This window comes from Cnephaeus nilssonii (genome assembly GCF_951640355.1).
Source record: "Cnephaeus nilssonii genome assembly, chromosome: 24".
Lineage (NCBI taxonomy): Eukaryota > Metazoa > Chordata > Mammalia > Chiroptera > Vespertilionidae > Cnephaeus > Cnephaeus nilssonii.
The window spans coordinates 14133335-14157637 of NC_137095.1; the positions used below are offsets into that span (position 1 = coordinate 14133335).

General features: G+C 55.4%; 1 protein-coding gene across 2 annotated transcripts in view; it reads right to left on the bottom strand.

Moving 5' to 3' along the window:
• Window positions 1-10150: 10150 nt before the first annotated feature.
• Window positions 10151-24303, bottom strand: part of ADAMTS17 (ADAM metallopeptidase with thrombospondin type 1 motif 17) — an 88109-nt gene continuing 73956 nt past the window's right edge. For both annotated transcript variants that reach the window (XM_079764018.1, XM_079764017.1), the window contains exons 21-23: window positions 21231-21383; window positions 14429-14606; window positions 10151-13231 (exon numbers count right to left, since the gene is read on the bottom strand). In XM_079764018.1, coding sequence (XP_079620144.1) covers window positions 13059-13231; window positions 14429-14606; window positions 21231-21383 — 504 coding nt within the window. In that variant the 3' untranslated portion in view covers window positions 10151-13058. The remainder of the gene's footprint in view (window positions 13232-14428; window positions 14607-21230; window positions 21384-24303) is intronic.

Consider the following 24303-nt stretch of genomic DNA (forward strand, 5'->3'; position numbering starts at 1 on the left):
AAAACTTCCATCCAAAAAAGAAAACCAGAATTAAAAAAGCAAAACTCACTGGAGGAAAATAAATGCAACAAACACCACAACTGATTAAAACCCTTATTGGAAAGAGACCTCATCAAATGAATAAAGAAAGACACTAAGACCACAATAGATGGATGGGCGCAGACAATTCACCAAAGAATCCAAATGGTACACAGTGAAGAAAAACCAAACCTCACTAGCAGTCAAACTAAACAAAAGGATTAAAACGTTCCATCCTACTTAGAATAAAAGACACGTTCTTTATCTTGGCAGGCAAGTCCAGGATGGTTCTGCTCATTCCTCTCAGCCACGCTGGCCTCTGTAACATTTCCCGGTTAATTTACCTGGAGGTTCTCATATCTAGGTCTGTTTTGCTCACCACTCCCCGTGCCCACCTCAGAACCTACACTTAGTGGATGCTCATTAAGCAGTGGTTCAACAGGACAGACATGAAGTGATGTGATCTGGGGGCCACAGGAGCAAAGTAGCAGGACCTAAATCCAAATCCTAAAAGGCCTCACTCCCAAGACCCTCTGTCCGCCATGGCTGAGCTTCTGGCCCAAAGATGTGATGCCTGGAGCACCTGCAGTCATCTTGGACCATGAGGCAGCAACAGAGGAGGTGGAATCCATGTGTTAAGGATGGCAAAGCAGAAAGGTGGGAGGAGTTACTTGTCCAAAATGTCACAGCTGGTAAGTCCAAGAGGCAGGATATATACCTCCAGGCAGTGGCCACTGAAAGCTTCTGAACAGGACTCAGTTTTAAAAAATATATTTTTTAATTGACTTCAGAGAGGATGGGAGAGAGAGAGAGGAATAGAAACATCTATGATGAGAGAGAATCCTTGATCGGGTGCCTCCTGCACGCCCCCCTGGGGATGGAGCCCACAACCTGGGCGTGTGCCCTGACCGGGAATTGAATCAATAACCTCTTGGTTCCTAGGTCGACCGATGCTCAACCGCTGAGCCACACCAGCCAGGCTCTGCCATGCTGACCTTTAAGCCCAGCTCCGGCTTTCCTGGGCAGGCCTGGGGATTCTGCCAGGTTCCCAGGGCCCAGCTCAACACCTCCACACGCCCCTCCCCTCCCCGCTCCCCTGAGATCAGGTGGGGACAGACCTCATTTATAATTTTTCTATGAGTTACATGCTAACATGGAACTATTTTAGATATATTAGGTTACAGAAAATATTATGAAAATCAATTTCACATATGGATCCTCTTAGCGCTCTGAGTGAGAGGCATTCCCAGGCATGGGCCTGCTGGCTTGGAGAGGATGTTAGTTCAATTTCACTGGCTGTTGCCAGGTTGCTTTCAAACAAATGCCACAACAATTCACATTTCAGCAACAATTTTCAGAGAACCCCATATTGGCACTTATTTTTATCAGTCCGCTAGGTATAAAGTGATAGGCTGTTTCTTAAATTTGCATTTTTCTAACTTCTAACAAGTTTAAGGACCTTTTTTGTGTGGATCACTTAGATTTGCTCCTCTGTGAACGGCTGTGTTAACTGGACTGGGTTTAGCTGTATACAGCAGAAAACCCCAACTGGCAGAGACCATTTTTGTTGTCCTCAGCCCTCATGTGCCAAGACGGCTGCCATAACGCCAGGCATCACATCCTCATTCCAAGCCGCAGGGGAGTGGCAGGCACCCAGGGGAGCACACCGCCCCCCTTTAGGGAGGCTTCTTGGACGTTACACGTAATATTTCTGTTCGCGTATATTGAGTCAGGACTCGTGCCTGGATTGCAGGCTTGATCCCCAGTAGGGGGCATCTGATCAATGTTTCTCTCTCATCGATATTTCTCTCTATCCTTTTCCCTTCCTCTCTTTCTGAAATCAATACAAATCCAACATCCTTTCATGATAAACACATCCAACAAACTAGGAATAGAAGGGAACTTTCTCAACCTGATATAGGTATGACATGAATGGAAACCCCCAAGCTAACATCATACTTAACGAAGAAAGACTAAAAGCGTCCCCCTTAAAATTTGGAACAAGACAAGAATATCTGCTCTTGTCACTTCTATTCAACATTGTAGTGGAGGATCTGACTGGGGCAGTTAGGCAGGGAAATAAAATAAAAACCATTTAGATGGGAAATAGAGAAGTAAAACCATCTCTTTTGCAGATGATGTAATATATGCAGAAACCCCCTGCCAAATCCATAAGAAACGATTAGAGATAACAGATGAGTTAAGCTAGGCCGCACAGAACACACTTCTATATCTGAAAGACATCTTTGATGAATGGTAGAGTCATAAAAGAAATATTCCACAGATAGCAATGAACAGTCTGAAAATAAGACTGCGAAATAATTATACTTACAATAGTAGCAAAAGAGAAGAACAGACTTAGGAGGGCATTTAACAAAAGAAGTGGCGAACTTGTATACTGAAATCTAAGGAATTTAAAAGGACCCCAATAAATGGAAAGACATCTCACATTCATAATAATTTAATATTATGATGGCCATCCTCCCCAGATTGATTTACAGACTCAGTTTAGTACCTCTCAAGATTCCAACTATCTTTTTATTACAGATATCGACAAGCTGATCTTATCATTCGTACAGAAATTCGAAGGACCCGGAGGAGCCAAAACAATTTTGAAAAGCAAGGACAAGATTGGAGGACTCAAAAGTTCCAATTTCACACCTTCCTACAAAGCAACAATCATCACAATTGCCATAAGAAGAGACATACAGAGGAACGGGATAGAACTGACCGTGCAGAAAAATCCACACATTAAAAGGCAATGGTTTCGGACAAGGGGGTCAAGACCATTCAGTGGACATCAAAACAGTCTTTTCCACAAATCCCACAGGACAACTGAATATTCACATTACAAAATAAATGTGCATCACTATTGCACGTCTTATTAAAACATTAACTAAAGCCCGGCCTGCGTGGCTCAGTGGTGGAGTGTTGGCCTATGAACCAGGAAGTCAGAGGTTCGATTCCCGGTCAGGGCACATGCCTGGGTTGCAGGCTCGATCCCCAGTGTGGGGCGTGCAATGATTCTCTCTCATCATTGATGTTTCTATCTCCCCCTCCCTCTCCCTTCTTCTCTGAAATCGATAAAAATATATATTTTTTAAAAACATTAACTGAAAATGAATAAATAAATCTAAGAGCTAAAACTAAAAAATCCTTAGACGCAAACGTGGGCCTGAAAATGCGTGACCTTGGATGAGGCAGAGTTTTCTTGGAGATGACATGGAAAGCACAAGCAATCACAGGAAACAGACAAAGCGGATTTCATCGCAGGTAAAAACACGGCACGTGAAACAGCATGATCAGGGAAGTGAACGGACATCCCACCCATGTGGTCGAGGAAAATCTTCAAAAATCATAGCTCTGACAAGTGTCTAACCTCCAGACTAGAGAAGAATTCACACAACTCAACAACGGACAGACAACCCACTTAAAAATGGACGGAGAATTGGAGTAGACATTGCTCCCAAAAGACATAAAAATGAGCAGTAATCTTTAAGCACATGTAAAGATGTTTAATATCACGGCTGGCTTTTTGGGTTGAATGCACCACATTGTGGATAAAAATACCACCACCACCTAGAAAACGGAAGAGGTCATTTGAGGCTGAATTACTGCACCTGCATTTTTCTGCAGGCAGCGAGGCCGGAGGCACCGGTGCGGGTGCCGGCCAGCAGGGGGCACTGTGATGTCACCCTGGATCCAGCCTGGCTGAGCGCTGGCTCCTTGCCTTGGGCTTCCCCTCAAGATGATCACGCAGCTGGGGAGGGGCCGGGCTTGGATTTCAAGTCCTGTCTCTTTAATGCCAAAGCTCATGGTTTTCCTACTGTCAATCATCCAAGATCAGGGTGCCCGGAGGGATGTGTGAGTGCAGGGATGAGGGGGGGGAGGGGAGGGGGCCCTCTTTCTGGGTGTGAATGACTACCTTCCCTCTGCATCCTAACCTGGTAGAAGGATAATATAGATATTATGTATATATGTACACATGCACATGTGCATATATATGTAAGTATGTATATGTACATTTCTGTGTGTGCATATAACACACACACACACACCTCACCATGAGGACCCCCCCTCCCCCAATAGCCCTATCGGGGGTTAGGGTTCAGCATACCCATTCTATAGAGCACCACCTTGCATCCCAGAGCAGACGTCTCCGATGGTTACTCACCTGTGTGGTGCCTGCCCCGCGCTCTGCTGCTCCGTGCGGGTTCCCGTCACCTGCCGCCCTCCTCTCTGCTTCCCGTTCATTCCTCTTCGCTCACGCGTCTCCTTCCCCGCAGCGCAGGCGTCCTTACTGCACCCTGTGGGCTGGGAGAGTGTCACACCCTGTCCGTGCCACCAGGGACCTCTGCCGCCTCCCCAGTCCCGGGCACAGGCCACCTTGTCGCCCGGCCCTAAGCCCAAGAGCACCCTGAAGGCACCTCTTTCCTGAGCTACAGGAACACCATCCACTTGGGAAACGGACTTTCCAAACACACCCGCTGTTGTACTTGTCGCTAGGAGGCGGGGCATAGCCTCTACCTTGTCCTTACACCTTCCACTGCAGAGGTCACCCCATCCCTTACTCCCTCTACTGCAGAGGTCACCCCATCCCTTACTCCCTCTACTGAGGAGGTCACCCCATCCCTTACTCCCTCTACAGCAGAGGTCACCCCATCCCTTACTCCCTCTACTGAGGAGGTCACCCCATCCCTTACTCCCTCTACTGAGGAGGTCACCCCATCCCTTACTCCCTCTACTGCAGAGGTCACCCCATCCCTTACTCCCTCTACTGAGGAGGTCACCCCATCCCTTACTCCCTCTACAGCAGAGGTCACCCCATCCCTTACTCCCTCTACTGCATGGAGGTCACCCCCATTCCTTACTACCTCTACTGCAAAGAGGTCACCCCATCCCTTACTCCCTCTACTGAGGAGGTCACCCCATCCCTTACTCCCTCTACTGCAGAGGTCACCCCATCCCTTACTCCCTCTACTGCATGGAGGTCACCCCCATTCCTTACTACCTCTACTGCAAAGAGGTCACCATCATTCAAGAAAGCAGTTGTGCCAGCCTGTGTGGCTCAGTGGTTGAGCATCGACCTATGAACCAGGAGGTCACGATTTGATTCCCCGTCAGGGCACTTGCCCAGGTTGCAGGCTCGATCCCAATAGGGGGTGTGCAGGAGGCAGTCGATCCTTGATTCTCTCTCATCATTGGTGTTTCTCTCTCTCTCCCTCTCCCTTCCTCTCTGAAATCAATAATAAAAAGAATAAAAAAGAAAGCAGTTGTCCCCTTGGGCAGGGGCTGGGCTCCAGGAGGGATGCCGTAACACAGGGTAGACTTAGTAATGGGTTTCTGGTCGGAGGAGACCACCAGGGCTGCCCATTAGCACCACATTAGTCAGGGCCATTGTTCAAGAACAAATCAATCATGAATTGGAGCTTGAGCTGCGCATGATTAATTTGCGGCGCGGCGCGGTGTCACCATGAAGAGCGGAATGCGCGAGGAGGTGAGGGTTTAGGTTTCCTGAAACAAAGCTCATTCAGTGATATTCATGAGCGGATGACGTACTGTGCTAACCAGTCCTTGGGATTCGTCCAGCTCCATTAGGGATCCCAGGGGCTGCAGGGCTGCCCAGCTGCGGAGCGTTCTGGAACAGAGGGATTCGTATGCAGCCTGCGTCTGGGGAGAAACCATATCCAGCCCATCGTGTGTTTTCAGAGCTCCACGTGGAGAGCAAACGAGAAAGGAGAGGTTTAAGATTTCCACATAAAATTCCAATGTTGTATGAGGCTGGGGCCAGGGGCCAGATTTCCCTGCAGTTGGGGACGTGGGTCCTCAGAGCCCCATAGGACTGGAAACCGACCTCAACCTGAGTGTCAGCTTTAGTGGAGCAAGACGCAAAGCAAGCTTGGAGTTGCATACTGCTAAGGTGCTTTTAATATATATTTATATATATTATTGATTTTATTATTATTCCTCTTTAATCATGGATAAGATGCTTGTGTCCTCTGTCAAGCACATCCCCTCAATGTTTAAAAAATATTTTTATTGATTTCAGAGAGGAAGCGAGAGATAGATACATCAATGGTGAGAGAGAATCACTGATTGGCTGCCTCCTGCACGTCCCCCACTGGGGATCGAGCCTGCAACCCGGTCATGTGCCCTGACCAGAATCGAACCGTGACCTCCTGGCTCATAGGTCAATGCTCAACCACTGAGCCATGCCGGCCGAACTATTTTTATTGATTTTAGAGAGAGGAAGGGAGAGGGAGAGAGAGATAGAAACACCGATGATGAGAGAGAATCACTGATTGGCTGCCTCCTGCATGCCCCACACTGGGGATCGAGCCACAACACGGTGCCCTGACCAGGAATCTAACAGTGACCTCCAGGTTCATGGGCCGACGCTCAATTAAGATGCTTCCTAATGCTATTGGTCCAGCTACTATTATTGTCATGAGCAAGAATAATGCCAGCTACCATCTCTCGCACCAACGGTGACCAGCTCTGCCTTGGGTGCCTGGTGGACATGAGCATGCACGGCTGTGCACTGGAAGACAAGAAGGCTGCGTACCTGCGGCGTCGAGCACACAAAATCCTGGGGTGCGGAGGCTCGGGAACCGCCTTCTTGCTCCGCTCGCTTTTCCTGTAAATCCACTCCGCGGGGCCGGGTCTCCCCTGTCCGGGGATGAAAACGGCGGCCCGTGAATTTCCTGGTCTCTGCTGGGCAAGAAAAGCAATTCACTGGTCACTGCCTCAGGTCAATTTCAGTTGCAATCTATGATCTCTCTCCAGTAATAACTAGTTCCATTTAATGATCTAAACTCTGAACTTACTTTAAAAATTTACCAGTATATATACATATATATTTTATATATATCATATAAAAATATATTTACATATATTCTATATATATTGGTTTCGGAGCAGAAGGGAAAGAGAGATGGAAACATCAATGATGAGAGAGAATCATGGATCGGCTGCCTCCTGCATGCCCCCTACTGGGGATCCAGCACACAACCCGGGCATGTGCCCTGATCCGTGACCTCCTGGTTCAAAGGTCAATGCTCAATCACTGAGCCACGCTGGTCGGGTCAAACTCTGAACTTATTTAAATTTGAGACCACTGCTCCTTCTTTGGCTTAAGGGGGAACCCTGCTTGGAGAAGGGGTCCCTCCTTCTTGCTCTTGGGCAGGGTGGACAGGAAAGGGGAGCACGGATGTTCTGACCTGCCAGCTGCTATAGGGTACAGGCATCCCTCCAGCCCTTCCATAGGCTGTTTGGAGACACCCCCCACCCACCCCGTCATGTGCTGGGAGCTCTCACCTGGAAGGCTGATGTGGGTGACACGCTTCCCTCCACGGTGGCCGAGGCTCCTGCAGCTCCTGGGATCCTGGCTGATCACGGCTGGACCCTGGCTGTGGTCCCCTCTGAACACAGTCTTCTCGGATGGCGACCCAGGCCCCCTCTACTGGCTCCCTCTCAGAGAGCCCACTTATTGGAACACAGGGCATCCTGGGGCACTCACCTCCCCTTTGTGCTGCCAACAAAGCACCCAGGCAGCCTGCTAGGGACTGAACTGAGCCCCTCTGGTCAATGTTGCAGTGCTAAGCCACAGTGTTACTGTATTTGGAGACAGGGTCTGTAAGGAGTTAAAGAAGGTTAAATGAGGTCATAGGGGTGGGGCCCTGATCCAAGAGGATTAGTGTCCTTATAAGACAAGATACCAGAGTTTGCTCTCTCTGGGACACCAGCTTTCCAGCATCCGAATGAGGGGTTGGGAATGTCATAAAGTTTTGGGGGTCTCTTGGAGGGGTTGAGGAGGTCTGCTGGATAAAGGGAGCCTCCATGGGGTACAGCCAGGAAATTCCCAGGGGGATGGCCCAGGCCCATTTGCATGGGGGTCCAGCTGCCATCTCTCCCTGTTTTGTTCCAGACATACCTGAGACATCTGCTTTCCTGTCATCCCACCTGGTGCCCCAAGGAGATACTCACCCGAGGACAGAACCACAACCACATTGCTACAAGGAGGAGGCAGACACTGGAGGAGCCACTACCACATCTCAGTTGCTGGAGGAGAGGAGCCATGGCCTAGGCCCAGATGCAGACAGGGCCTCAGTCCATGGTTTGGTAGATCAACCCTGGCCCTTGACCCCAGCAGGAAAAAAATGCGAGAACCATGGATTGGCTGCCCCCTACTGGGGATCGAGCTCGCAACCTGGGCATGTGCCCTGCCCGGGAATCGAACCGTGGCCTTCTGGTTCACGTGTGGGTTGATGCCCAACCACTGAGCCACGCCGGCCGGGCTATCCAGGGTTTTGTTTTCATCTCAGTGACTTGGTCAATTCTGAGTTGCCTTGCTGGCTCCTTTTCCTATTTACTCGATTTTGTGTCAAGACCTCCTGTTCATTTACAAATATTTGCTCCTACTAGATTTGTCTTCTGACGTCCCAAAACAGCTGTGTGTGAGAATCCGGCTTATATCTACAAACGGCTGTGTGCGGACGGACACACGTCCATCCGCGTGGCCAGGCAGCTCGGTCTGAATGCAGGACCATTTGGAAAGCACAGTGATGACGTTATGATGTGACATGGGCGATCAAGGCGATGTGGGAGGCACAGGGTTCACTGGAGGCTGCTGTGTGTGTGTGTGTGGGGGGGGGGGCCGGGGGGAGGGCGGTACTCAAACGTTGAGAACTTGGCTTTGCTGAGTCCCAGCCATCCCAAAGCCAGCAGATCCTATCCCTCCCCACCCCCTCCCCCCGGGCAGAAGTGTGTTTATCCTGACTCCGGAGCCAACAGCCCTGTTAGTTTTGAGCGGACTTAAATATTTTTCCACATTTGGGCAGAGCCACGGTTTGCCAAGAGAAGGGCATGGCCACATATTGCCATGATTCTCTGAGGACGGGGACTGTGCCTCACTTATCCCTCCAGCCACCCTCCAGCCACCACGCGGCTCAATAAATGCTTACTGCCCTGGCTGCTTTGGCTCAGTGGACAGAGCATCGGCCCGCAGACTGACGGGTCCTGGATTTGATTCTGGTCAAGGGCATGTACCTTTGTTGGAGGCTCAATCCTGGGCTCTGGTTGGGGCGCGTGCGGGAGGCAACCAATCGATGTGTCTCTCTCACATCGATGTTTCTGTGTCTCTCCCCCTCCCTTCCACTTTCTCTAAAACAGTGGTTGGCAAACCACGGCTCACGAGCCACATGCGGCTCTTTGGCCCCTTGAGTGTGGCTCTCCCACAAAATTCCACGGCCTGGGCGAGTCTATTTTGAAGAAGTGGCGTTAGAAGAAGTTTAAGTTTAAAAAATTTGGCTCTCCAAAGAAATGTCAATCGTTGTCCTGTTGATATTTGGCTCTGTGGACTAATGAGTTTGCCAACCACTGGTCTAAAAAATAAACCAATGGAAAAAGATCCTCTGGTGAGGACAACAACAACAAATGTTTACGAACTCACACTGTAAAATGGCCATTTAACAGGAGTCATGATACAAAGGATAGCCCGGCCGGTGTGGCTCAGTGGTTGAGTGTGGACCTAGGAACCAGGAGGTCATGGTTCAATTCCCGGTCAGGGCACGTGCCCGGGCTGCAGGCCTGACCCCCAGTAGGGGGTGTGCAGAAGGCAGCCCATTGATGGTTCACTTGCATCATTGATGTCTTCCTCTCCCCGCCCCTCTCTTTCTTCATCTCTGAAGTCAATAAAATAAATATTAAAAAGAAAGGAACATTAATGATGAGAGAGAATCACCGATTGGCTGCCTCCTGCATGCCCACACTGGGGATGGAGCCCACACCCGGGCATGTGCCTTGACCGGGAATCGAACCGTGACCTGGTTCATAGGTTGACGCTCCACCACTGAGCCACGCCAGCTGGGCCCCACCCAGGGTTTTGCAACCACACAGGGAGGAGGCCCAGGACGGAGTGGTTGGTTAGCACTTGCTCGCTGGGGGAGACACAGCCAGACCCGCATGGGCCAGCGCCCCCTGACACTGTCCACAGCTGGCCGGCAGCCCCCAGCTCCCTGCAGACAAGCCCCCCGACTTCCCCGGAGGAAGGGGCACGGCCGCTCTCTCTCAGCCTGCGACGGCTCGCTTTTGTCTCGTGCTGCACAGACAGCTTACGACTGTTAGAGGAAAAACGTTTTATTGAACAGACTCAGCTCGCTTCCAACGAAATGACAGATCTTTCACGCACAGTGTGTCCAATGTGTGTCTTCTGTTGTATTTCTCCCCCTCCCCGCTTCTTCTTCTTTCGGAAACCAGCACCAGAAAAGTCAAACAGAACAGCCCGGGTACAGTACGCAATGTGAGTTAGCTAGTGGGGACTATATACATCGGACTCCGGAGAGAACAGAGACACGCTCTTACTGCCACTGAGATCGTCCCGTGTGCAGAGATGGCCACGCCATGGTCAGCCGAGAGGGTTGCATCTGCACCAATGAAAATAGCACCATGAGCCCGGCCGGTGTGGCCCGGGGGTTGAGCGTCAACCTATGAACCAGGAGGTCACGGTTCGATTCCTGGTCAGGCTCGATCCCCAGTAAGGGGCGCGCAGGAGGCCGATCAATGATTCTCTCTCATCATTGATGCTTCTATCTCTCACCCCCTCTCCCTCCCTCCCTCTCTGAAATCAATAAAAATATATTTTAAAAAGAATAGCACCATGAGATCCTAAGACGGTAGTTAGCCACGCATGTGTGCGGCCGCACAGGGACAGTACAGGGCGTTGTTGACCATAAAGACACAGCGCTGCGCTGTGGCCATCACAGGGCGTCCGTGTCCTCTGAACAAAGTGGGGCGAGGAATGCGCCGAGGTCAGTCCTTGCCGGTGAATTTCCGATCGCCAGCGCCCGCGTGAGTGAAAGGCACCTTGGGAAGCAATGGGTGTTTGATAACAACCGCGTCAGCGCTTGCACTCGGAGTGGGTGAGGCCCTTGCCAGGGGCGTGCACTTGATTCAGAGGCGACAGGGAAAGGGCTCAGCTAGGAGCCCAGGCCACGGCCCACGCAGGCGTGCAAGCTAAGCTGCCCCGGCTTCCTTAGCTGACACACACCCCCAACTCTCCTGCCCCCCAGCTCTGTCCATCTGTGATGAACTACAGAACATTTGGGGCTGAGGAAAAACGAAATCCTAGTGCCACAAGATTTAAGAACTTTGTGGGTACAAGAGCTGGGGGCGGGGGGTGTGTGACATGAGAAGGTGGGCAGCTCCATCCTGGCATTCTGTCCTTTCTCTCTGCAGAGCACCGGGCACTGAGCACCAAAGGAGGTTTCTCCACACTCATCTTTGATTCCAGGGGTTGGGGGTGGGGGCGGGGGCCGAGGGGCTGCATCAAGTCCCGGCCACCCCTCTCCACTTCCCCCATCCCCGGAGCAGGCTTGAGAGAGCAGAGGGATTTGTTGTTTGTCATTGTGATTGAAGCTGACCTGAACGTCGTGACATCCACAACACAAACACAGGTCACAGACACAGCACCAATAAGTGAAGCACCTGGAGAAGACCCCATGGACACCCTCTGGGGTGACGGAGGAGATGGTGGGGTCCTCATGGCAAAGTCCTTGAACATGAGCACCCATCCAACTGCCACCATGCTGCTCAGGGAAACGGACCTCCTGGCATCCAGGGCCCCAGTTCCCAGGCTGGGGTCCCTTCCTCCCAGCTCCCGGGAAGTGAGAGGCTTGTGCGCGAGCAGTGCTGTGGGTTGGAGGATCCTGGCTGCACGACTGTTGCGCCCTGTTGTCAGGACTCGTCTGTGCCCTCAGAGGGGTCACCTCCCCAGGCTCCTGGGAGGGCACAGCTCTGTTTTGAGGGGCGAAGGGACTGAAGGTGAGAAAGACCCTCTTCATGCCTTTCTGAGTGTCCTTCTTGCCCCACTGGGAAGATGGTCAACAGGGACAGCATGACAAGGTCTGCGCTACAGGAAGGCTGGAGGGCCGGGCAGTGGTCCCTGGTCCCGGCCAGGCGGCTCTCCTCCACAGATCCTGGCCCACTAGGCGGAGCGCCCCCTGGAGGAAACCCGCCTGCGATGGACGAGGCGGCCAGGCCTGAGCTTGAATCTTCTGAGGTTCTGGAGATAATCAACTTCAGACAGATGGCCAAGGTCACTGGGAAGCCATCCACAAGGTGCCAAGTTTATGAAGTCCTGGCTAGAATGGAGGGCCCCACCCCCAAACAAAGTAAAGTAGAGGGCTCCGGAAGGCAGAGGGAAGCCCCCACAACCCTGACGAAGCTGTCCTGAGCTCCCCGTCTGCCAGGAAGCGATCCCAGAGCTGCTCACAGCACCGGGAAGAGAGGGTCTTCCATTTCCCTGGGTGGACAGCAGAGATCTGACAACGAAACACCTCCCCAAACCTAAACCCTTCCAGAATCTTCTCCCCGACACAGCTGAGGCGATTCGACGTGGCCCCGGTCTCCCATTGGTTCACGCAGACCCAGCCTCGCAGAGGGAAGTCCTCCAGGCCAGGCCCAGGGTCCAGAGAACCTGCTCTCAGCGCTGGGCGGACGGCCAAGTTCCTGTGTTGTGGCCAGGCCCCTCCGGAGAGGCCGCCGGCATCTGTCCTTCCACCCAGGGTGCCGCTGGCTTTCAGAATAAAGCCCGAGTTAATGTCCACGGCCTCATTTTGGCTATCCCGCCCCGGGACACGCGAAGCACCAGGAATTCAGCCGACAGAAGAGCGCCGAGGCAGAGGCGGCCATGACGTCTTGCTCTGTTGTCGGCTGTCAGAGGTGCCCCCGTTGAGGCCCAGGGGACCTTCGAGACTGTGCCGATTCTGTGGTTCAGGCCTATTTCTCCCTTACTGTAGACAGCCATCCAGTGGCTCTGAACAATATATTAAGTATAAAAGCACTAAGGACAAAGGTCAAGTCCACACTTGAGTTCTACGGGGATTGGATTCTTGGGACGGCCTGTGGGGGAGGGGCGCTGTGCTTTGGAGGATCCTGGCTGCAGGACTGCTGTGCCCTCAGGTGGGTGGGTGTTCAGCTGGCCCTGGAGTCAGGAACTCAAGACCTCACACCGGAGTGTGGCGGGACCGTGGGAGCATGTGTCATGAGCTTGGTGAGGGCGGGGGCAGTGGCCGGCGCATCTTGTTGGCGTAGAAGTCCCTGCACGTCTGGCAGCAACGCTGGTACCACCGCATGTCCTGGCAAAGGTTCTTTTCCCGGATGACCCGACAGTACACGGTCCACTGGTCCCGCGTGCATTTATACGTCAGGGCAGCTACGGGGACAGTGGAGAGAGAAAGCCTGGGGGTTACAGATGGCATGGGGTCACCGTGACGCATGCCCGGAGGTGGCCTGTGGCCCGACCCACGCTGGGCCGCCCTTACCGTTGCCCCGTGGAGCCTGGCGGAGACTGAGGAGGTATGTCCCCTGCTGGGGACACTGTGGCTGCTGCTCTCTTCTACGGGGGACACACCCCTGTGCCCAACGTGACCACGTGGCCGAGTCTGGTGGCCTGGCTGCCTCCTTGGGATGGGGGCACTGGCCACCCTGCTTCTGAGCTAAGTGGCGCTTACTGTTATTTTGTGGCAGGAGACCTCGTTGCTATGGGCATTTGTGAAACACAAGGACACGGGGCGCTGAAGATCAAAGGGCCCACACAGCACAAGGTCACAGCGCAAGCAAGGGGCCCGGGTCGCCTTCAGGGTCATGGTTCTGCAGAGAGGAGGTCCTGCCCGAGGGACATCCCTGGGGGACCCCGAGGAGCCTGTGCATGCAACAGCCTGGGGTGCACCTCTACGAGCTCGCGCCCCCTCGCCCCCACCCAGTGCAGCCACATAGCAACGCCCTTCGTTCCGGTGCCATGCCAAGCGGTAGGAAAGCTGTGGGTGGGAAATATGCCCTGGGGACTTCCATTTGGACGAGCAGGAACTCTGTGCAGGCGCCATCGGAGCAGTGTTCAGTGGGTCTCGCCCTGCGCCCCTGCTGCCCGGGCCATGCCCGCTAACGGCCGAGCTGGGAGCCCGCGGGGCCGAGCGGCTCACACAGAAGGTCCCCGTAGAACGAAAGACCAAACCCGCTAACACCCGTCTTCTGGAGCGCGGCTTGAGGAACAGCCCGTGCGGATGGACGTCCCCAGGGATTCACAAATGACGCCCCCAAGGCCTTCGTTTGCAGAAGAAAGCGCCTCCCTTTGCCCCGCCCACACAGGAACCCTAAAACATTGGGAGGAATTCCCTCGCCCTCCCCAGGGGTTGGCAGGGGGTCAGTGGGACACTGGGTTTGAGACAGACATTAGCAAAGGGCTTTCTCATGACAAGGACTGAAATTCCACCTCCGATCTGCTACAGCGGTGACCCATGTCGGCCTCCCCGGGGCTCAGATAAGACCAAGGAAGGAGCTTCCTGGCTCATGGACCGCCCCCCCCCCGCCCCCCGCCCAGTGGGACGCATTGGCGAGGGGACAGGGCACTCACCCAGGCGTGGGGAGGTGATGGTGTTCACGTTGATCTTGTCGTTGCAGACCTCCAGGTGGCACTGCCTGTAGGCGGCGGGCTTCGAGAGGGCGGGGCACTCGTTGCCATGGCGCCCGGTGACCTTGTGCATGCACTGCACCACACGGGACTGCAGGCCCTTCCCGCAGGTGGAGGAGCACTGCGGGGACAGGGCAGCCTGAGCCCCTGAACCCCCGCCTCCCGCCTCATCTCTCCCCGCAGGCCTGCCCCAGGCGTCACCAGGCACAAGCGCCCGGCAGACCCAGTGGGCGCCCTCTGCGCCCAAGGGCTGTGTGCGCCCGGCAGGTGGATTCCTCTCCTTTCTGATGGACAAGCGGGATCATGGGGCTTTTGTTTTGGTTTATTTTTAATAAATATTTGTATTGATTTCAGAGAGGAAGGGAGAGGGAGAGAGAGAGAAACATCCATGATGAGAGAGAATTATGGCTCGGCTGCCTCCTGCACGCCCCCTCCTGGGGATCGAGCCCGCAACCAGGACACGTGCCCTGACTGGGAATTGGACCGTGACCTCCTGGTTCATAGACGGACGCTCAGTCACTGAACCACGCGGCCAGGCTTGTTTTTGTTGTTGTTTTCCACTTTAGAGGGATAACGGGGCACAGACCATGGTGCTGCGGAGGCCCCAGTCTTTCTGAGTCACCGAAGAAGCAGAAACCCCCAGCGACCCCTCTGTGGGCCCGGCCTGCTCACACCAGGGGGCTGTCTCCGGGAGCCCCGGCCCCGCGGTGCGCCCTGTTCCACACCCCACCTCCCGGCCCAGGGCCCTGGTGCCAAGCGAAGTCCTGTGAACACAGAACACAGTCATGCCAACGTCCAGACACAGCAACACGGAGCAGAGTCGCGCCAACACGGGGCGAAGTCGTGACAACAGAGCAAAGCCATGCCGACGCAGTGCAAGGCGATGCCAACGGGTGCAATCCTGTGCCAACGTGGACCACCTGATGCCAACGCAGTGCAAGGCGATGCCAACAGGTGCAATCCTGTGCCAACGTGGACCAGCTGATGCCAACGCAGTGCAAGGTGATGCCAACGTGGACCAGCTGATGCCAACGCAGTGCAAGGCGATGCCAACGGGTGCAATCCTATGCCAACGTGGACCAGCTGATGCCAACGCAGTGCAAGGTGATGCCAACAGGTGCAATCCTGTGCCAACGTGGACCAGCTGATGCCAACGCAGTGCAAGGCGATGCCAACGGGTGCAATCCTATGCCAACGTGGACCAGCTGATGCCAACGCAGTGCAAGGTGATGCCAACAGGTGCAATCCTATGCCACCATGGACCACGTGATGCCAACGCAGTGCAAGGTGATGCCAATGTGGACCACCTGATGCCAACGCAGTGCAAGGTGATGCCAACGTGGACCAGCTGATGCCAACGCAGTGCAAGGCGATGCCAACGGGTGCAATCCTATGCCAACGTGGACCAGCTGATGCCAACGCAGTGCAAGGTGATGCCAACAGGTGCAATCCTGTGCCAACGTGGACCAGCTGATGCCAATGCAGTGCAAGGCGATGCCAACGGGTGCAATCCTGTGCCAACGTGGACCACCTCATGCCAACGCAGTGCAAGGCGATGCCATGGCTTATGAGTGAATCATCAAAGACAGCAGCACAAACACATTCAAAGACAGGCGGCACTCCATGGGCTCAGCTGGCAGTGCCCGGGCACAGCCTGGCAAACGGCACAGACGGCACAGGAAGGGGGGTGATGAGGGCACAGGCAGACACCGCCATGGTCAGGCTGCCCCTTACAGAAGCGCTGCTCTCCCACCGGTTCTGACCTCTGACCCCGCACGAGCGGCAGTTTTATCCGGCCCAACGTTACTGTGCACGCGAGACCGGACACAGCATTATGTCTAGTATGAACCTATGACTTTAATTGTGAACACGGAACTACATGAATGAGTTACGGGCTTTCAGCAGGCGTTTGACGAGCCCGCCTATGCTATTAAAGACGTTTATGTCTAAATTGGTCATAAAATAAAATTAAAACCCTGCTGCCTGAGAAAACGGGGTTTCCATGTGCTCGGGGCCTTGTTTCTGTGACCATTTGGCACAAACCAGACCAGTGAGGAGAGAGAGGGACCCGGCAGCACCAACACCATCCCTTTCCTCCTTAGGTCTGGACTCGCACCCGAGGCCTGGCACCACCTGCTGCCGGAGACACGCCCCGAGGAAGAGCCAGGTTCTCTTTTGTTGTTAGTCCTCACCCAAGGATACTTTCCCCGTGACTTCTAGAGAGAGTGGAAGGGAGGGAGGGAAGGGGGCAGAGAGAGAGAGAAATGTCGAAGTGAGAGAGGCACACTGACTGGTTGCCTCCCGTATGTGCCCAGACCAGGGCCAGGGATGGAGCCTGCAATCCAGATACGTGACCTGGACCAGAATCGAACCTGGGACCCTTCAGTCTGCAGGCCGAAGCTCTATCCACTGAGCCAAACCAGCTAGGGCTTTAAAAAAAATGTTTATTGACTTCTGAGAGAAAGGGAAAGGAGAGATAAAAACATCCATGTTGAGAATCATGGATCAGCTGCCTCCCACACGCCCCCTACTGGGGATGGAGCCCTCACCTGGAATCGGAGCGGGACCTGCTGGTTCACAGGGTGTTGCTCAATCACTGAGCCACACCGTCGGGCAAGAGCTAGGTATCTGTCCAGGCCCTTCTTGGAGGGATAGGGGACAGGTGGCAGCTGGGTTTCCAAGTCCCTAGGAGACAGCACTGGCTCACGAAGAAGCCGCCCGCAGTATGCCTGCCTCACCCCCACGGTGCCCCCTGCCACCAGGGAGCCGGGCCCTGGCAGCCGGGCAGTGGGCCTGGCTGAGTCACTCCTGGCCAGGAGTACCAGCAAGGGTCCCCATGTCTTTTGCAGGTGTGGTCGCCGGGCCTGTGAGAAACCAGGCGAGGCCTCAGTCCTGCGGGGCTGTTAAAACCAAGTGCAAAACGGACAAGGTCTCTGCCCAGAAATGATCAGGGGCCGTCGTAAAACTCAGCTGCCACCTACCAACCAGGTTCGGTTCCCGGTCAGGGCACATGCCCGGGCTGCAGACTCGATCCCCAGTGTGGGGCGGACAAGAGGGGACTGACTGCCTCCTGCACGCCCCCTACTGGGGATGGAGCCTGCAACCCGGGCATGTGCCCTTGACCGGAATCAAATCCGGGACCTTCACCCCGCAGGCTGACGCTCTAGCCACTGAGCCAGACCAGCGAGGGCGAGCAGCGCTATTGTTATGAACAAAAGCAGGCACAGGGCCAAGAGCGGAGGACAGGACTGCCGGGGTGTCCCCTGGCCTATAGCTGAGCGCTCCCAGGTGGCTGGCCCGGCCTCTGCAGGCACGTGTGGCCGGTACTGACCTACTGACCCCGCAGCTCAGCCAGCTGGCCTGCGGGGCACCGAGGCCGAGGTGGCCCTGACGACAGACACGGCTCCTGACAGGTGTGCGGCCGGCTTGTGCACGGCCTCCTCCTGTCACCTGAGCTCCCCACAGTAAGGACGACAGGCGCAGGCAAGGAATTCCATCTCCGTCCCCCAACCCCCCCCCCCCACCCCACCGGCCTCGGCTTCAATTGAACAGCGAGGAGGCCGCCCACCGCGCGGCCCGATAGCATCGGCTTAGCCCCGAGCACAGGAGGAAGCCATTTCTCAAGCTTTAAAACGCAGGCAAACAGATCCATAAAAGACACAGGAACGGATCTGGTCTTGTCTGAAGCCCTCCTTCCCTGCCGGGCGGTTTTCTCCAGTCGCTCGTTACACGAACATTTCACGGGGCTCCCCAGACCCAGGAAACTGAGCGGCAAGGGAGAGGCCCGACATCCGCCCCAACAGCTCCTTGCCTGGGGCTGGAAGGCGGTGCCAGCCCCTCACGCTCCCTCCCCAGCCACAAGGCCTGCTGACCTGCCACCCTGCCTGGGGGCCCTGCCCCAGCCAGGAGGGGGCGCCAAAGACACTTGGGGTGTGAGCTCTCAGGAAAAGCAATCTCTATATAGAAATCTATAGATATATAAAAGGCTGATATGCAGTGTCTCCTCGGGAGTTCGACCGGGAGTTCGACCGCTCGCTATGATGTGTGCTGACCACCAGGTGGCGGCGTGGAATGAAGGAAGGCCCCCGGCCGGCAGCCGGAAGGAAGGCTCCGATCGGCCCTGATCGCTGGCCAGGCCTAGGATCCCTACCTGTGCATGAATTTCGTGCACTGGGCCTCTAGTATTGAAATAAAATAACTGTTGCCCAGCCAGTGTGGCTTAGTGGTTGAGCATAGATCTATAAACATGCACCAAATGCATGAATGGTGTCTCCGGGGGCAGAATGTGAGCCTCAGGGCCTGCGTGACGGGGTCTCCCACCCGGGCCTGCCCGCCCTGAGGCCCCCACTCCTCCCAGCCACACCCCCAGCTGGGAGGGACCAGGTCTCTGTCATCACAGGAGGCCAGACCCTAACGACAGGCTCCACCAGGGCGCGACGTCGCTGCTCCCCCCCCCCCCCCCCCGTCTCTCCTGCACGTAAAGTCACGACTATACAGAACCCCAGGTCCCCGAGGGATGCTTTGAGAATTAGTGAAAGGAGGGTGTAAAAGTCTCGGAAGAGGGACCCGCTGCAGGAATGTCACAGCTGTGTGTGCGTGAGCCGGGTTCCGGGCTCTGGGGGAGCAGGGGACTGGGTGAGGGTGACAGGATGCGCGGTGGACCCTCACTGCCCAGCATCACCCCGATGTGGTCACTGGGCCATTCTCGGAGGGGCAGGTCTGCCTGGGGCAGGTTTGGGTAACAAAGAATGAGAGAAAGAGAAAGGAAGGGAGGTGGGGAGAGGGAAGGAGGGAGGGGGAGAGAAGGAGGGAGGTGGGGAGAGAGAAGGGAGGGGGAAAGGAGAGAGAGGGAGAGAGAGAGAAATAGGGAGAGATGGGGGGAGAGAATACCCCACAGTAACTCCTTCTGTTTGTGCCTGAAAGGCACTTGCCTGGGAAAATGTCAAAGCATGTGTGACAGATCGCCCCCCAACTTGGCATGAGCACCCGCCACAGGCCTCGGAAGCTGTTGGGACCTGAGCCAGCAGGTTAAGCAAGAATGAAAATCCCCCGTCCTGGCTCCAGGCTCGAGGCAGCAGATGCTATCTTAGACATCCGCCCCCCCCCCCACACACAGCCCCCCACATCCCCCACACACACCTCCAACACACATACACACACACACACACACACACACACACCCAACACAGACCTACATACACCTACACACCCAACACACATCTACACATACACACACAGCCCCCCACATTCCCCACACACCTCCCCCCCACACCCAACACACACCTACATACAAACACACCTACACACCCAACACACACCTACACACACACACATACAGCCCCCCATCCCCCCATACACCTACACACACACACCCAACACACTACCAACACACACACACCTACACACACAGCCCCCCACACCTCCCACACACACACCCACACAGCCCCCTACACCCCTCACACACCTACACAAACACACACACACACCCAACACACACCTACACACACACACACCTACACACACACCCAACATACCAGCAACACATACCTACACACACACCACACACAACCCAACACACACACCTACACACACACCTACACACACACACACACAGTGCAACTCACACACCTATACACATACACACACAGCCCCCCACACCCCCAACACACACACACACATACACAGCCATACACACACACACATACACACACACATACACACACACACACAAACCCACCTACACCCCCCACCACAGCCATCCATCCTCCCCACCCCCGGTCTCTCTGACTGGCAGACTCTGGCTGGGACATGGCAGCTGGGGAAGCAGAGAGCTGGGGCGCCCCCAGATGGCAGGCTGGTCTTCCCAGAGCCCTGGATTCCGGCTGGCGAGCAGGGAGCCGGGAGCATGGGGCTCGCAGGGGGCACTCTCCCGTCTCTCCAGTCTGGTACCTGACCTCGCCGCCAGGACAGTTCCAACCCCCTGCACCCGCGTTAGAGCCTCCTTGAGCTTCTACCCCAGGGACAGGGCGGCCTGGGGCGGGAGGTGCAGGGCACACAGCAGCGAGGAGCAGAGCCCGGCGCCGCCAGGCCGGAGCTGCCCGCACCTCACTCTGCTTCCTGCCGGCCCCCCGTGGCCCCGGGAGCCGCTCTCCGGGCTGCGTGTGGCCTCTGCCGCTTCCTTCCCACCCACACCTGCACGCGGGCCTCCGGACGATGCCCGTCTGCCTGTCAGACAGGGCACGGCCCTGCTACGTCCTCAGTGACCCGTCCTCAGCGACCCGTCGGGCACCTCGGGCCCTCCCCGGGAGACGGCGGCCACCAGTTTGAGTTCTGATCAGGAAACAATCAGGGCCCGGCCCGTGTGGCTCAGGGGTTGAGCGTGGACCTATGAACCAGGAGGTCACGGTTCGATTCCCGGTCAGGGCACAGGCCCGGGTTGTGGGCTGGATCCCCAGTGGGGGGCGTGCAGGAGGCAGCCGATCCATGATTCCCTCTCATCATGGATGTTTCTCTCTCTCCCTCTCCCTTCCTCTCTGACATCAATAAGGAATAAATGCATACATACGTAAGTAAATAAATAAAAGCATTGGTGAGAGTTCTGTGGCAGGACTGTCGAAAGCCACCAGCGCGAGGTGGGACAGGGCACACGCGTGGGGTCCCCGGCGGGCGCCGCGTTTGGGAAGGAAGCGGGTCTGCCTGGTCACGCAGGGACCACGGGGCGGAGGGGAGCGGGCGCCGGGCTCACCGTGGACCAGTCCCCGGTCCTCCACGCGTAGCAGCCGGAGTAGTCCTCGCACGCCTCCTCGGCTCGCGGCCGGGTGGACGCGTCGCACTTGCCCTGGGAGTTGGTGCAGGTCACGGTGCGCTTCCGCGTGCCGGGGCCGCAGCTGGCGGAGCACTGCAAAACACGGCTGGCGCTGAAGCCGGGCCGGCACCCTGCCAGCCCCCCACGCCCAGGGAGTCCCGCCAGGCCCAGGCCCGGTGCTGAGGATGTAGAGGCCGGGGGCCAGGCTTCTTCTTTTTTTGTTTTTTTTTTTTTTAAATATATTTTTATTGATTTCAGAGAGGAAGAGAGAGGGAAAGAGAAACATCCATGATGACAGCAGACAGAGAATCATGGATCGGCTGCCTCCTGCACGCCCCTCACTGGGAACCGAGCCTGCAACCCGGGCATGTGCCCTGACTGGGAATCGAACCGGGACTTCCTGGTTCATAGGTCAACGCACAACCACTGAGCCACATCGGCCGGGCCCTAACTTCCTTTTCCATATTTGCTTGATTTACCTAAAACAAGGGGACGATAACAGGGATGTTCTTCAGCTACACCAAAGCTGACTTCTGCAAGAATGCACAGGAAGGACACACGGCCTTCTTTGCATTTCTGCCCTTAGCATTGACCCCAAACGCTGGCTAGCTTTATTTTCCCGAGGGACACGGTTTGGCTCTGTCTGAAGTCCCAGTGGGTTTTCTTTTGCTTTTGGAGACTGAGGTCGACCTGCTTGTTTTAGCAGAAATCCACTGGCCGTGGCGTCACTCGGGGGAGCACGTGTGTTTGTGACCCTGCCTGTGGGGTGAGCGGGGACACCAGGGGTCAGGCTAAGGCGGGCTCTGCCCACAGGGTGGCCCGGGTAGGCGGGCGGCTGCAGGGAGCCCTGGGTGACTGTGCTGAGGGGTGGTCCCCTGTTCTTCCGAGTGGCCACGGTCCCCCCATCATTTCATCAACTCCGTTCTCACCATTTGACTCCTGGCTCCTCTGTGGCACCCGCATCCACCACCACCACCACCCCCCCCCCCCCCGGCTCCTTCTTCAACCAAGAGCCTCCTCCCCACTTCTGCCCGACTCTCTGCTTTGTCGGACCCTCTTCCTCGTTCCTCGTCCCTTTCCCGGGACCTGGGGGACAATGTCCAGTTTCTCTCCTGGCCTCGGACCCAGGGATGGGGCCTGGAAGCCGAGGGCAGGAGACGGCCAGCCCCCTTTCCTTCCTTCTCGACATCTGTGCCTCGTTCTAACAGTGTTGGAGAGCAGCGAGTGAAAGACCGGCCGGGCTGGCTGAACCAGGCAACGCCGTCAATAAACAATCTCCCCCGGAGAAACCTGAACCCCAGTGTTTCCGGGGGGGGGGAGAAATGTCAGAGGGGCTTCGGCACGGGGCAACGTGGTAGAAATATGTTTGGGCCCGGCCGGCGTGGCTCGGTGGTTGAGCATCGACCTATGAACCAGGAAGTCACGGTTCCATTCCCGGTCAGGGCACATGCCCGAGTGGTGGGCTCGATCCCCAGTAGGGGGCGTGCAGGAGGCAGCCGGTGGATGATTCTCTCTCATCAGTGATGTTTCTCTCTCTCTCCCTCTCCCTTCCTCTCTGAAATCAATAAGAATATATTTTAAAAGAAATAAGAAAGAAAGAAGCACTCGGCTCAAGCCTGGGCTGAGCCTGCGGGAGCCGGGTGGGTGCGGATGGGGTTTCAGGGGGAGGCCCGGGCGTGATGGGGCACATAGACAGACAGACAGACGGAGACGGAGACGGAGACGGAGACGCCTCTATAAATCTCGTCTCCGCTGGCTCACGCTCCCCGAGAGGGTGCTCTTGAATCCGATGCTGACAGCTGATAATGTCGGGCTGGGGTATTTTGGGAAAGAGGCATTTGTGTTTCTTCCATATAAGAAAGAATCCAAATGGAAAATTTATGGTTTTGATCTGATTAAAGTATAAATCTTGTTTGGATCAAGACCCAGGTGATTAAGGCCCTACGGCTCCTGGGAGGCGGGGGAGGGGAGAGCAACCACTACCTGCCCCTACCCCTGCAATGAGTACCCCCCTCCCCGAAAAAGGTCCCTGGGATGTTAAACTTACAAACCTAAGTCCATATAAGTAAAATAAAAACCAAGCAAAATTTTTAAACTCTTGGCCTGGTCGGCGTGGCTCAGTGGTTGAGCGTTGACCTATGAACCAGGAGGTCACGGTTTGATCCCCAGTCAGGGCACATGCCCGGGTTGCGGGCTGAATCCCCAGTAGGGGGCGTGCAGGAGGCAGCCGACCCATGATTCTCTCTCATCACTGATGTTTCTATCTCTCTCTCTTCCTCTCCCTGCCGCTCTGAAATCAATACAAATATATTTTAAGACAATTTAAATTGTCTTCTTTTCTTAAGATATCACCAAGGGTGGGTTCAACACGCAGGTCTTTCAATGGGCACACGCCAGGGTCTGTCTGAAAAGCAAGCTTCGCTTTCGAACAGCGCAGGCAGACTTTTCATTCATTAAGAATGAGCTGAATGCTTTCTTATTCAAAATAATCCCAACTGTTTGGCAACAAAAAGGAACTTTAAAAATATTTTCCACACTGAACAGTGTCTTGGACTGAGCCCTCTGACTTTCCTAGAACACCTCTCGAGGGGGACCCGGGGGAAGCTGGCCCTTTATCCAGCGATTCTGCCGTTTTACAGCCAAACCATCAAAATCGGGACTGCAGGGCCGACGTGAAGCCTCGAAGAATGCTGTTCCCGGAGAGAGAACGACATGTGCACGAGCGGCCTTCACATTAAACACCGAGGGCCGCAGGGACCGCTCTCCACAGCGGCGATGGCACGAGATTCGGGACTTGGACAGGCTCAGCGACAGCGGGCCCTCCCGGCATCCGCCTGCCGCGGGGACGCCCAGCCGGCCTCAGGCTGAAGGAAAGCCTGGGAAACCTCCTTCCCCATCCCACACCACGTTCAAACATGCCCCCCGGGCATGAGGGGCAGGCCTGCACATCTGTGTACCATCTACGGGTGTGTCTTTGTATCTATCTACGTGTCTACCGACGTAGCTATGTATC